At 43.5% G+C, this 13510-nt stretch overlaps 1 protein-coding gene across 2 annotated transcripts in view; it reads left to right on the top strand.

The window, feature by feature from the left end:
- Positions 1-13510, top strand: part of TAF1B (TATA-box binding protein associated factor, RNA polymerase I subunit B) — a 74531-nt gene that overhangs the window by 16290 nt on the left and 44731 nt on the right. For both annotated transcript variants that reach the window (XM_077751042.1, XM_077751043.1), the window contains exons 7-8: positions 5806-5962; positions 9662-9761. In XM_077751042.1, coding sequence (XP_077607168.1) covers positions 5806-5962; positions 9662-9761 — 257 coding nt within the window. The remainder of the gene's footprint in view (positions 1-5805; positions 5963-9661; positions 9762-13510) is intronic.

Consider the following 13510-nt stretch of genomic DNA (forward strand, 5'->3'; position numbering starts at 1 on the left):
TCAGACAAGTTATTTTGTGTGTCCAAAGAGGTAAGGAAGTTAGAATCCTAGAACAGCTGGGCCCAGTGAATCTCCAGAGTTTCCTTTCCATGCTGTCAGGCAGGCCTGAACTCCAGCTGTCCCCTGGACTAGGACTCTCAAGTCTTCCAAGTCTTTTAGAGTACCATGATTGTTTCCCTATGTTTTGTGTCTTTAAACAAATTTTTTTTAATGTTTATTATTTATTTTTGCGAGAGAGACAGTATGAGAGCAGGGGAGGGGAAGAGTCTGGAGGCACAGAATCTGAAGCAGGTTGCAGGCTCCGAGCTGTCAGCACAGAGCCCAACGCGGGGCTCTAACTGGTGAACTGAGAGACCATGACCTGAGCTGAATTCGGGTGCTTAATCGACTGAGCCACCCAGGCGCCCCAGATTATTTCCCTATGTGAAGAGTTTTTGTTTTGGTGTTTGCTTTTAGTAAATGATGATCCTTAGAGCTTTATTTTCGTTTTTACGTGTAAAGTGAGTACTGATACAACTCTTACTTCACAACTATAAAATACAGTCACAAAGAAAATCACCAGTTATTGTACCATCCCGAAACAAACCACTTCGCTGTAGTAGATCATTCCAGAAAGTTTTTTATTCATGTATATATAGAGAGAAAGGGAAAGAGTTTTATTATTTCATTTTTACAAAAATGTAAACTACTTCCTTCTTTAAATTTTTTAATCAAAATTTTATATGCACGTAAATCAGATAGATTTATGATGTTTGATATGAAAAAATTATAGTCTATTATTCCCCTAAATGTGTTGTTCCCAAGAGACGTTCTTTTTCAGCTCTTCTGCAGCCTCCATATCTCCAAAAAAAATTTTTTTAATGTTTGTTTATTTTTGAGAGAAAGAGAGAGCATGGGAGCAGGGGAGGGTCAGAGAGAAAGGGAGTCACAGAATCTGAAGCAGGCTCCAGGCTCTGAGCTGTCATCACAGAGCCCGATGCAGGGCTCCAACTGACAAACTGTGAGATCATGACCTGAGCCGAAGTCGGATGCTTAACTGACTGAGCCACCCAGGTGCCCCTGTAGCCGCCATACCTCCATAGCATATGCTTATAGTACGACATCTTGATTTCTGCTTTTGGACATTAGCTGTTAAGTTCCGACTATAGAAGATGAACGTTGGCTCCCTCATACCTTACTCACTGCGCCTTCCCCATGCAGTCACCAGCACACAATTGTGCATTTCTTTTTCTCTGTCTTCCCAGTATGATTATAATTTTTTGCTAACCCACTGTGAGCCACATAACTTGCTATGATTACACTTACCGTAGATCCTTTGGTTTTTCTCAGAGTTGAGAATTGTCTTCTCACTCTCTTAGTTTTCAGTTTATTTATTACTAATCTATAATTTATTGCTAGTGTGTCTCCACACTTCCTCCCAGTCCTGAAAATCTCTCAATTTCTTAGATATTCTACCAATTTCATCTTCTGGAAGAAGTCTTTGTGGAGCTTCTGACCTACCCTAATCCACAATGAAGTATCTCTAAACCTGTGACGTGACTGTCTTTGTATCTCTTTACTGCAATCCTTAAGACTCTCTCACCCCTCTTTTGTTAAATTCCTTGTTTCCTTGACCCTATTTCATCCTTCCTGGTTTACTCCCTTGTTTTTGTGGAGGATCTTTTCTTATTTTCCTGAGGATATTGATATGATGTTGATAATATTTTCCCTTGAATTGATTATGTTGTTTTCTGCTTTTTGTATTAGAGGTTTTCTTCAAATATTTATGAGCCTAATATGGCTGGTCTTCTTAAGAATGGAGACTGAAAGAGCGCCTGGGTGGCTCAGTCAGTCAAGTGACTTTGTCTCAGGTCATGATCTCACAGTTCATGAGTTCAAGCCCTGCATCAGGCTCTGTGCTGACAGCTCAGAGCCTGGAGCCTGCTTCAGATTCTGTGTCTCCCTCTCTCTCTGCCTCTCCCCTGCGTGTGTTCTCTCTCTCTCTCTCTCGCTCTCTCTCTCTCTCTCAAAATAAATAAAAATATTAAAAAAAATTTTTTTAAAAAGAGACTCAAAAATTGAGTGAAAGCCTTGTGTCCATAGTGAGTTTTGCTAGTTGCACTGTGCATGATCTAGCTGGGTTATTTTCTTAGCAGGCCTCTAGCATTATCATCTTTAAATCTTCTCCCCCTGAGCTGATAGGATTTTCAAGAGAAATCTCTGAGTCCTGTTTGGAGGGTGTAATCCTGGCTGTTCTGGGAAGGAGGCCTGAGGAGAATGTGGGGGTGGGGGTCCTCTCAGTACTCAACACTACACTTGCACTTGCTGTTTTCCATGATCCACTCTACTCTCAACTGTGTGTATGACTGACATACCCTATTCCAGAGACCCTTCGTTTTACTCTCGCCAGAGAAGAAACTTCCAGTTTTCTACCCACATTGGGAAAGGGCAGGCATTTGCCGGATGGGGTTGGGGTATGAGTCTGAGTGTCTAACTGCTTCTCAATCAGACTTTCAAGTAATCTTTCTGGTGTTAGACCTACCTTCACCCACTTTCCAGGATTTAACCAATTCTGGAGCTTTCTTTAGAGGTTCGCAGGGGAAAGTTACATTGGTTTATGGTTTTCTCTACTGCTAGCTTTGAATCCACCTTTCTCAACACTGCTGAGGCAGTAATCACCTGTCTGTATGCTTTCTAACTTTTAAAATTTTATTGCTGGGGCACCCAGGTGGCTCAGTCAGTTAAGCGTCCAACTCTTGAGTTTAGCTCAGGTCATGATCTCACGGTTCGTGGATTGGAGTCCCATGTCAGGCTCCATGCTGACAGTGCAGAGTCTGCTTGGGATTCTCTCTACCTCTCCTCTGCTCATGAGCTCTCTCTCTCTCTCTCTCAAAAAGAAATAAATTTTATTTTATTTATTTAAACATATTTTTTAAATCTTGTTTACTTATTTTGAGAGAGCAAGTGAGCAATGGGGTAGGGCAGAGAGAGAGAGGGGGGAGAGAGAGAATTCCAAGCAGATACTGTCAGTGCGGAGTCTGAGACAGGGCTCGAACTCACGAACCGTGAGATATGACCTGGGCTGAAATCAAGAGTCGGACACTTAATCAACTGAGCCACCCAGGCGCCCCCAAATAAATAAACTTTAAAAAAATAAAATTTTATTGTTATTGCCTCCTTTCCCGTGTTATTTGTTCTTTAGTTTATGTCTTTTAAAAAATTCCTCTGTAATTGTAAGCAATGGGACAGAGCAAAGACTGCTGTGTGTTTTCATTCTGCTGTCTTCACCGGAAACCTCTGCTGTTATATATATGTATTTTTTTAATAGAAGACTTTATAGAAATCTGTGTCCTTCTAAGTTCTTTTAAAACAGTCATCCTCAAACTTTAACATCCCTCAGAATCACCTGGAAGCTTTGTTAGACCGCAGATTGGTAGGTACGGTCCTTTCCATCTCTGGGAAGTTCTCAGGTGGCTCTGACACAGCGGGTCTAGGGACTCCACTTTGAGAAGCATTGACAGAAGCAGCGAGTATATGGCACACAGTGTTCCTTCGCGTGGAGTTATTTAATTAAGTTTCTCTTCCTGTCACTTAGGTTGTTTTTAATCTGTTTCACATCCTCGGCAGCACTGCCGCAACGTGCCTCCACCTTGCGTCTTTGCGTGTTTTAAGGATCATTTCACCGGGATGAGAGTCTTGAACTGCCAGCCTGTTTGCCACCAAATAGTTACTGGGTTCCTCCTTCATGCTAGGGCCTGCTTGGGGCTCCGGGGACCCGGTGGTGAGCGAGGTCATCCGCCTTCCAGGTGCTTAGATTGTAGTGGGAGGAGTTGGAAAATAAACGCACACATTCATTAAAAAGTTCTGTTATCGATAAATGCTACGAGGAAAGGATTTATAGGATTTGGGAAAAGAAGGATTTTGAGGAATAGTTTGGAGAGTTTTGTCCAAGATNTAACCCTACTTCTAGCTTTAAACAGCAGCTGCATCGTGACGGCTCAGAAATTTCTATCTCGAGGTTTTCCTCCAAACTACGTATTTTTATATACAACTGTCTACTCAGCACTTCTATTTGTGCAGTTAGTAGGGTCTTCACTTAACACGTGTAATTCTGAAACCTTACTTTTCTTTCATCAAACCTGCCCTTTTGCCGTCTTCCTTGTCTCAATAGATGGCGTTTTCATTCTGCTTGTAGCTCAGGCTCAGACTCACACTCATCCTTGCCTTCCGTTTTTCTCTCATACTTCATGTTCAGTCCATCAGCAAATTCTTTTTTCTTTTTTAATTTTTTGATGTTTATTTATTCTTGAGAGAGAGAGAGAGTGGGAGCAGGCAAGGGGCAGAGAGAGAGGGAGACAGAATCCGAAGCAGGCTCCAGGCTCCGAGCTGTCAGCACAGACCCTGATGTGGGGCTCAAACCCATGAACCGGGAGATCGTGACCTGAGCCCATGTTGACGCTTAACCGACTGAGCCACCCAGGTGCCCCCATCAGCAAATTCTTCTGACTCTGCCTTCAAAATATGTCCAGATTCCGACCACTTCTCCCCACCTGCAGTGCTGCTGTCCCAGCCCAAGTGCCTGTCATCTCTGGGATGGCGTGTCCTGGGCACTCTCACCCTCCGAAGGCTCCATTCTTCATACAGTAGCTGGAGAGAGCTTTTTAAAAACACAGATGGTATCAGGTAGTTTTTCTGTTTAAAACTCTCCAGAAACTGGGGCGCCTGGGTGGCTTAGTCGGTTAAGCGTCCGACTNGGAGAAGAAATAGAGAGCAAATAGGGAAGGGACAGAGAGAGAGGGAGACAGAGAATCCCAGGGAGGCTTCACTGCTGACAGTGTGGAACCCCATGTGGGGCTCGAACTTACGAACCACGAAATCATCATGACCTGAGTCAAAATCAAGAGTCAGGCACTTAACCAACCGAGCCAGCCAGGCACCCCTGTTTCTTTTTTTCTTATCATTTCCTACCACGTTCCCTCCCCCCGTGGTGCTCCTCCGTGTTCACTCCCGCTGATGAATGCCGTGTTCTTCCTGAGCTCCTCAGGGCTTCCTGTCTGAGTGTATTCACGTCTCTGCTCAGGTGCCACCTTCCCCAAGAAGCTTCTTTGACCATCTGTATCAGGTAGCACCTGTCTCTTCTCTTCCCATCACTTTGTATCCCCTGCATACACTTGCCACCGTCTGTCAGTTATTGTTTTTTTTTCTCTTTCATGAGCATCTCCCCGTTGCTAGAATGTTACGTTCCAGGGGAGGTGCAACACTGTTCACTGTCCTTTCCCCTGACCTAGAACAGGGGCACAGAGCATGCGACGAGTGAGTGTTGAAGGAAGGAGCGAGGACACGTAATGTCCTGTGGTGAAGGGCGCCTGGAGGCTGGGAGTGGGCTGAGACGCTGTCCTAGCCAGTGTTTCTGAAACACTGTGTGTCTGTCCCCTCACACAAAGGGACGCGTAGGTTGGGGCCTGGGCTGAAGCAGCTCCACACTGTTTGCTTTGCTTTGTAATTGTTTATCTTATTTGTATTTGTAATTGTTTTACTTATTTGGAAAATGGCTCCTGTCTACTATGAAAACATTCAAGCAGGTCAAGTCCCTCTTTAGAGTCTCAGCCCATCCCACTCCCATAAAGAACCTGCATTATCTTTCTAGCTAATTTCCTCTAAACCATCATTGCTCTTTATTGCCAGATTGCTCTTTGTAAAGATTGTATCAGTGATAGCTTGATTTTAAGATATTGAAAATGCCTCTTTGGATTTTTTTGTTTTTCTTCTCATGTTGTCCAAATAGTTATTTGCACTTAAAAAAAAAATCTCCATTTATTCCCTAAGAAACGGCATCCATCTGTTCTGGCTCTCTGGATGGAGTGGAATATTCGTTACGGAAGGAGAAGGGGATCATAAAGATGACGGTACCAAGGACACTTGCCTTCTGCTACCTGTCACTGCTGTGGCAGAGAGAGACTCTTACCCTCTCAGATCTCTTGAGGTAAGCTGGGCCTCTCATAGGATGACCTCTTTGCTGGTGCTCTGTGTGAACTGGGGGAGAGCCTTTGGAGATCTTGACTATGACAAGGAAGCTTTACTTGAGGAAGAGAACGGAAAGATTGAGTAGAAATGTAATCCTTCCCTGGCTGGTGGTTCGTCTCCTTGGTTTCCTTATTTATATACGTGAAATAATGGTGTTTACCTTACACGGTGGTTGGAAAATTAATTATCTGATGTGAATAAAATGCTCTGAAGATGAAAAGTAACACTCCAGTACCTGAGTAGTGGTATTAAGTATTTTGCATTTCTAAGAGAGAAGATCAACAGATGACCCTTACGTTGGCAAATGGTTACTAGTAGTTACTCAAAAGCATACGCTGGTGTTGTCAAGAGCTGCAATATGTGTTGTCTGTGTTTATAAGGTAAATTGAAAACAAAACTACTAGAAAAACCTGTTAGTAGATGGTCAGTATTTACATTATTGCAGCTAATTTACAGTGTTTTATAGTTAATGAGTAAATTAGGGCATTGTCTATAAGACTTTCTCATTAAATAGAAGATGTGCCAAAATTGTTAGTGTGTTAATACTTCCCTTGCTTTGTATGTATTCTAAATAATGGCATTAGGTTTAATCAGTGTGTAGAGTGATTCTAAGAGCATAGATTTAGAACGAGACTCCAGGGTTTGAATCCTGTGACCTTGAGTAAATTATTAAATTTTCTTTGCCTCTGTTTCATCACTGATGAAATGGAGCGAATAATAATATCTACCTCAGAGAGCTGTAACCCCATCCAGTCATGAGTAGTACACCGAGGGTACTCACAGCAGTGCCTGGCGCGTAATGAGAACGCAGTGCTGGTTACTGCTGTTTTGTTGTCTTCATCACCATCATCGGTACTAGGCCTTTTGATTAAATAAAATGCCTCCAGTAAATGATGATAGTGCCTTTGAGTTTGGCCACATCAACCAAATAACAAGGCTTTTCTCAGGGGTGATTAGCTCTGCATGCAGATAGTCCATGATTCAATGAATTTTACTGTTAGGTTAAAACCTCACCTTGCTCCCTCTGCCTTCGCTGGGTGATCTCATCTTCTCCCAAGGCTTTAATTACCATCTACACGATGGTGACGCCGCCCAAATTTATATCTGCAGCCCGGACTTGTCTAGTGAGGGTCAGACCATCTGTTCATACATACGGCTGCCTGTTGGGCACTACTGGGGTGTCTTTACGGTATCTCAGAATCAGCGTGGCAGAAGGAGGTTCGTCTTGCATTCAGCGCCTTCTCGTGTTTTCTTTCTTCGTAAATACCGTGCACTCTGTTTCCCCCTATTCAGAAACCTAAGAATCCTTGACTCTTTCCTTTCATCACGTCTGCAGTCAGTCATTACATCCTGTCAGCCATGCTTGAGACCGTATTTCTCCCCATTCCCTCCGGAACCCACCCGGATTACTTAGCAACCGCCCGGGGCCCCGTGTCTGCAGGCTGGTGCCGCCCCCACCCATTTTCCTTTCCATAAGCCAGCGGCCTCATGGAAACAACCATCGAATCCTGTCGCTAGAGCAAAGGGGCTGTCCAGCTACCCAGGGCCATCTGTAAGGGGGGACAAGACTCCTGGAGGTCTAACAAGATGGAGAGAATAGTACTCACCAGTAATTCTTCTCAGGGAGACTCTTATACACGATTGGAAGGATGGGGGCAAGACCCTGCACACTTGTCTCCCTCCCTCCTCCACCGTCCTTTCCCCCCTCCCTTAAAGGAGAATTCTGAAGTGCCTTCAAGGAGATTGGATCTAGTTAGCTGGAGGGCTTTTATTTGCTCTGTGAGACATACAAATTTGCAAACCCCGAGTCTAATTACTTCGCGCAACAGGAAAGGGGACTGTTACCACTGACCCTCTTCCTCTTTTTCTCAGAGAAGGAGCTCTCAGCCACAGGTTCTCAAAGTGTGGTCCCTTGACCAGCAGCATCAGTATCTACCTGAGAACTTATTAGGGCTGCAGATTCTCACCAAACTCTAACCCATTCCAACCTCCTGAGTCAGAAACTCTGGGGGTAAGGCCTGGTAACCTCTGGTTTAATAAGTCATCCTGAGGATTCTTAGGGATGCTAAAGTTTGACAACTACTGCCAAACTTGGAGAAGTATTTAAAGAACATTGATTTGAAGGAAATACAATACCTGCCTGGCCCCAGTACCCATCTATCTTAGACTCATCCTATGTGTTGGTTTAATCCTTTAGCAACATCCATAGTCCTTAGAATAAATTCATAAATCTGAAAGCAGCCTTTAAAGAACCCTGCCTACCTAGCGATAACAACAATAAATAAAAATACCCAACACGCATTCATTCCACAAATATTGATTTATTTATTAAAATTTTTTTTAATGTTTATTTTTTGAGAGAGAGAGACAGAGCACGAGTGGGGGAGGGGCAGAGCGAGAGGGAGGCAGAATCTGAAACAGACTCCACGCTCTTAGCTGTCAGCACAGAGCCTGACACGGGACTCGAACCCACAAACCATGGGGTCATGACCTGCGCTGAAGTCAGACGCCCAACCTACAGATCCACCCAGGTGCCCCAACAAAGCACTAATTTTACATAATACTTAATTCTCAACTATTAGTAGACTAAAAAGTTAAATCGCATTTTTAATCTGAAATTAAAGTTGAATCAATATAATTCTTTAACACATAGACCGCTAAAAACTAGGTGTCAGGTTAGCTCTAGCAACAACAAAAGCTTTGATGCAGAACATTTGTACAACTTATTCCCTTATTCCTGTCTTTATCTTATTTTCCTTAACCGTTTCATGTTTTAAACGTCTAACAGATGCAAACATACATACGGCCCAGGTTGCAAGCCCCCTCCTCACTGTGCGTTCTTCCCTGCTTCATTTTTCTCCTTACCATCTTTTCCTACTTAACATGCTATAGATTTCATCTGTTTGTTTTGTTTGTCATCTCTTTTCACTGGCACATAAACTCCTCAGAAACAAGTGTATTTTCCTATTTTGTTCATTGCTATGTGCCCACAGCCTCGAATAGTGCTAGGTTTTAGTTCCCGATAAATTTGTCGAATTAATGAATGAATTGTAAGTAGATATGTATGTGCATTTATTTATATATATATATGCAGTTTTCTTCAATTCCATAATTTACTCAAAATCTTTGATCAGCTGCCAGGAACTGGACATTGGGATGGAGTGGTCAGCAAATGGGCAAGGTCCCTTCCCTTAATTATTTCCAATGGCAAGCATCTGCTGTGCGATGTCATCGGTGCTGAGGACAGGAGGGTAGACAAAGGGAGGTGTTCTAACAAGGAACACAGGTCAAGGAAGGTCTCCCTGGGGAAGTGATTTAAAAGAAGAGCAGATGCTAATCATGTGAGGGGGGCGAGGGGTAGAAGGACGCCATGTCTGCAAGCCTGGTGGGGAATTGACAAGTAGGACACATGCTTCTTAGAAAGATTTCATCTCTTTAGAAACTTAAGATACCATTAGATAATTGGCTAAATGTTTTCTCCACACGTGGGCACGGAGAAGAGTTGATATTTTCAGATTTCTCATCTTTGAGAATGTGTGGCAGAAACAACATTCTCAACTGATTCTTACCTTGTCTTTGAAAGCCGATATTTTGTCTACTTTTGTCTCCTTTGCAAAATCAGCACATACTGACTGAAGCTTTCTTTCCAAAAATACAGATTTGTTGAAGAGGGACATATTCCTTACATAAATGCTTTTCAGCATTTTCCAGAAGAGATGAAATTATATGGGCGCGACAAAGGAATCTTTGCTATAGAGGCAAGTTATTTTCTTTTTTTACTTTGTGGTCACTAATAAGACACAGAAACACTATGGTGACTTGTACTTCTTTCCTGACTTATTATTTGGTGTTGGGAGTTTAAAAAAAAAATGGCATCTAGTTTTTGTTCTGCCCATATATAGAACATTAGTTATAATTTAATGCAGAATGGAACTATTTTTTATGTTCATCATGTGGTTTCTTCTAATCCTTTAGAATCTCCTGAAAAGACGGCTGTACTATGAGGTGTGCACATTGTCAATAGGTATATTTTTAAGACTGAGAAGTTTTATGTAGAGACCTTTAGGTAATTTCAAATTAAAAAAAAATTTTTTTTGTTATTTGCATACTACGTTGCTGCTGAGAAAAAGAAGAAGGTTATTATCTTGTTTCAAGAGGTACAATTTTGAGGCCTTTGTTTATTAGTCTTTTTCTAGATCTGTCTGTAGATGTCTCCAGTGGAAGGGCTTCTGTCCCTTTAATTATGAGTCTTTATCACTATTTATGGTGCTCAGATGATCTTCTCTTTGTTCTTCTTCAGAAGGTTTCAGTATACTAAATACAAATATTAAATATTATCTTCGGTTTAGTCACTTAAGGGGTTGTTGTCATAGTCTTCCTAACCTTAACAACCTTACATTGTGGTATCATTCAAGAGACATTTGTGGTCCTTGCTAAGCCCCTGCGTAAGCCTGGTTCACTACCATCCCAGGTTTACATCTGAGCAAACCGCTCGGGAGACATACAGTGGGCAGCGTCAGGCCTGGAGCTCTCGTACCCGCAGCCCCTTCCTCGGGTGTCATCTTTGCCTCTGTTTGCCTGCCGCTCTGCCCTCCTTTTTACGCTAGTTCCTCAGAACACTTAAGTAGGTGCTATGAAAACATGATCATATAAAGTACTGATTTTTAAGCATTGAGCCAGAAATACGTGGAGGACTGGAAGTGCAGACAAACGGGCTCGCGTGACATCGTAACATTTCACATCCGCTTGAATTTAGAATATTGGTCAGTCCGAGTGAGTTGTAGGGAACATTAGATTTTTAACCCGGAAATGGCCCCGCCTTCAGAACAAGTCGTGCAGGAGCAGTTCCTGTAGATTTAAAGAGAGGAAGCCAGTTGGAGGTGGGTCCCGTGCTGCCTCTGTGTCGTGGCTGTTTACTCCATCTCCAGGAGAGAGGGGACGGGTCCCTTGTGCAGCACAAGGGAGGAGGGGATGGCTGCAGCTACCACTGAACCTGGAAAAGACAAAGAAGGAATACCAGTAGTGGGCGTACTTGTTACGCACCAGGCCCTGCTTTATGTATTTTATAAACTCCTTTATTATTCATGCCAATCCTAGGAAGCACATGTTATTATTACCCTTATTTTACAGATGAAGAAACTGAGGCACGGAGCTAGTAGGCAGCTTGCCTGGCACTCTCTGACGCAGTCCAGCATGGCCAGGCAGCCTTAGCTTGGAGCCAGACCAAAAAAAGTGGGAGCACACGGTGCAGCGAGGTTGGGGGGGGGGCAGGGCGGGGAGCAGCAGGGGCAGGTAGTGGGAGTGGGGCGCCGAGGCCGCCAGGGAGCTCCGAGCTGGTTCCCAAACCCAGGAGGTGGCCCCGGCACTGGAAGGCAGGGCGCAGAGGCTCCGACCGGAGGACTGTCCGGGCCGGAAGTGGCCGTGAGGGCCGTGGTCCTGGCCTGAAGCGCGGGCGGCCGGCCGGGGGAGCCTTCTGGGAGATGGGTCTTTATGAAAAGGCGCTCAGTCTGTTTCTCAGCCTGGGCCCGGTTGTGATCATTTATTATTTTTAATTAAAGATTTAACGTGAGTGTAGTTGACACCCAGTGTTACATTAGTTTCAGGTGTAGGGCGTAGTGATCGGGCGCGTCTGTACCTTTCGCCGTGCTCGCCGCGCCGCGCTGTCACAGTGCCGCTGGCTCTAGGCCTGTGCTGTGCGCTTTCGTCCTGTGACTGGAGCGCGGCGATAGTTCGCCTGGGGGGCCGGGGACACGGAGGACAGGCCCTGCGCTTCCAGTCAGCCCCCAGACCCCAGCGAATTCGCCCGGGCTGCGCTGGGCAGCTGGGCTTGAGTAGAGGCAGGGAGGCATTTACAAAGCGTAAGGCGTGCCTTCCACCTCAGGAGCCCTGTTTGCCTCAAGTTTTTAGTTCAGAAGTGGCCTGCACTCAAGCGTGATCAGTTTTTCATCTTTAAAAGAATTTTTTTTTAATGTTTATTTTTCAGAGAGTGAGAGAGCAAGCACAAGCAGGGGAGGGGCAGAGAAAGAGAGGGAGACAGAATCCGAGGTAGGCTCCAAGCTGTCAGCACAGAGCCCAGCATGGGACTCGAACCCATGAACCTCAGGTCATAATCTCCTAGTTCTTGGGTTCGAACCCCGTGTCAGAGCCTACTTTGGATTGTGTCTCTCTGCCCCTCCCCTGCTTGTTCTCTCTCTCTCACTCAAGAATAAATAAATAAACATTTAAAAAAAATAATTGATTTGAAGATCTGTATAATTCATTGATTAGTGATTTCAAATTTAGCTTCTAAAAAATTGTTCATGGTTAGTTATCTGAGCCTTGTTTAAGTGATCCGCTGAAAGGAAAAGACATTTAGCTTAATAATTCTCAGTCTGTATCTTTACATGTGTTTGGTTTTTCTAGAGGGATCAATGGAACTCAGCATTTTTGCATTAATCACCCCAATGTAGTCTTGGCTAATAAAAAATTCTCTCTTTCCTCTCTTTCTCTCTCTTCTTTCCACCCTTTCCTCCCTCCCCCCACTTCTCCCTTCCTTCCTTCCTTTTCCTTTCTCTCTACTCTCCCTGAATCTCCAGTATGTTCTGTGTCTTACATTCTAACTGACTAAATCAGGCTTTAACCTGATTTCTCAGAACCATTCACCACTCAAGTTATAGTGACAGTTTTGCTTGGTTAAGGTTATTTGTACTTTTTGCTAGTGCCTAAAATTACTTACTTGTATTTAACTCCCTAACCATATTCTAAGCTTCTTAGAAATAGACACTAGAATTTTTTATATGGATCATGAAATATTAAAGCTGGAGGGAAATTTAGAGATCACTTAGTCTACTTTTCTTATTTTCAATAAGGAAACTGGCCTAAGAGAAGATGTGATTTGGGAATAAGTAAACATCTACTTCATTAGGGTTTTCATGAGGATTATTTCAGATAATATATTCAAAACGCAGGTGAATCATAGACATTGAAACGGACAGTCCTTGTAGTTCTCAGGATGGAAAAGCTTTTCCTCCAAGGAGAGGATGAATAGGGGCGCCCGGGTGGCTCAGTCTGTTAAGTGTCTGACTTTGGCTCAGGTCATGATCTCACGGTTTGTGGGTTCGAGCCCTGCGTCGTGCTCTGTGCTGACAGCTCAGAGCCTGGAGCCTGCTTCAGATTCTGTGTCTCCCTCTCTCCCCCTGTCTCTCTCTCAAAAATAAATAAACATTAAAAAATTTTTTTAAAAAGGAGCAAAATGATTTAACGTTTACTTACAGGTTTAATTTTACTCTAAGATTAATTTTTACGCATTTTATCAGTTACCAAGAGAGGTATTTAAATCTCCAATTCTGAAGACTTTTTCTTTCATGTTCTGTTGGTTTTTGCTTCAAGTATTTTGGAGCTTAGGTACTGGGTACATAACAACTAGGATATTTTGTCTTCTTGATGAATTGACTCTTTTCACTCTGTAATGTCCTTTTCTCCCCTCCCATCCCCAATAATACTTTTTTTCATATCTACCTTGTTCAAT

This window comes from Crocuta crocuta, unplaced genomic scaffold, assembly GCF_008692635.1.
Source record: "Crocuta crocuta isolate KB4526 unplaced genomic scaffold, BGI_CrCroc_1.0 scaffold129, whole genome shotgun sequence".
Classification (NCBI taxonomy): domain Eukaryota; kingdom Metazoa; phylum Chordata; class Mammalia; order Carnivora; family Hyaenidae; genus Crocuta; species Crocuta crocuta.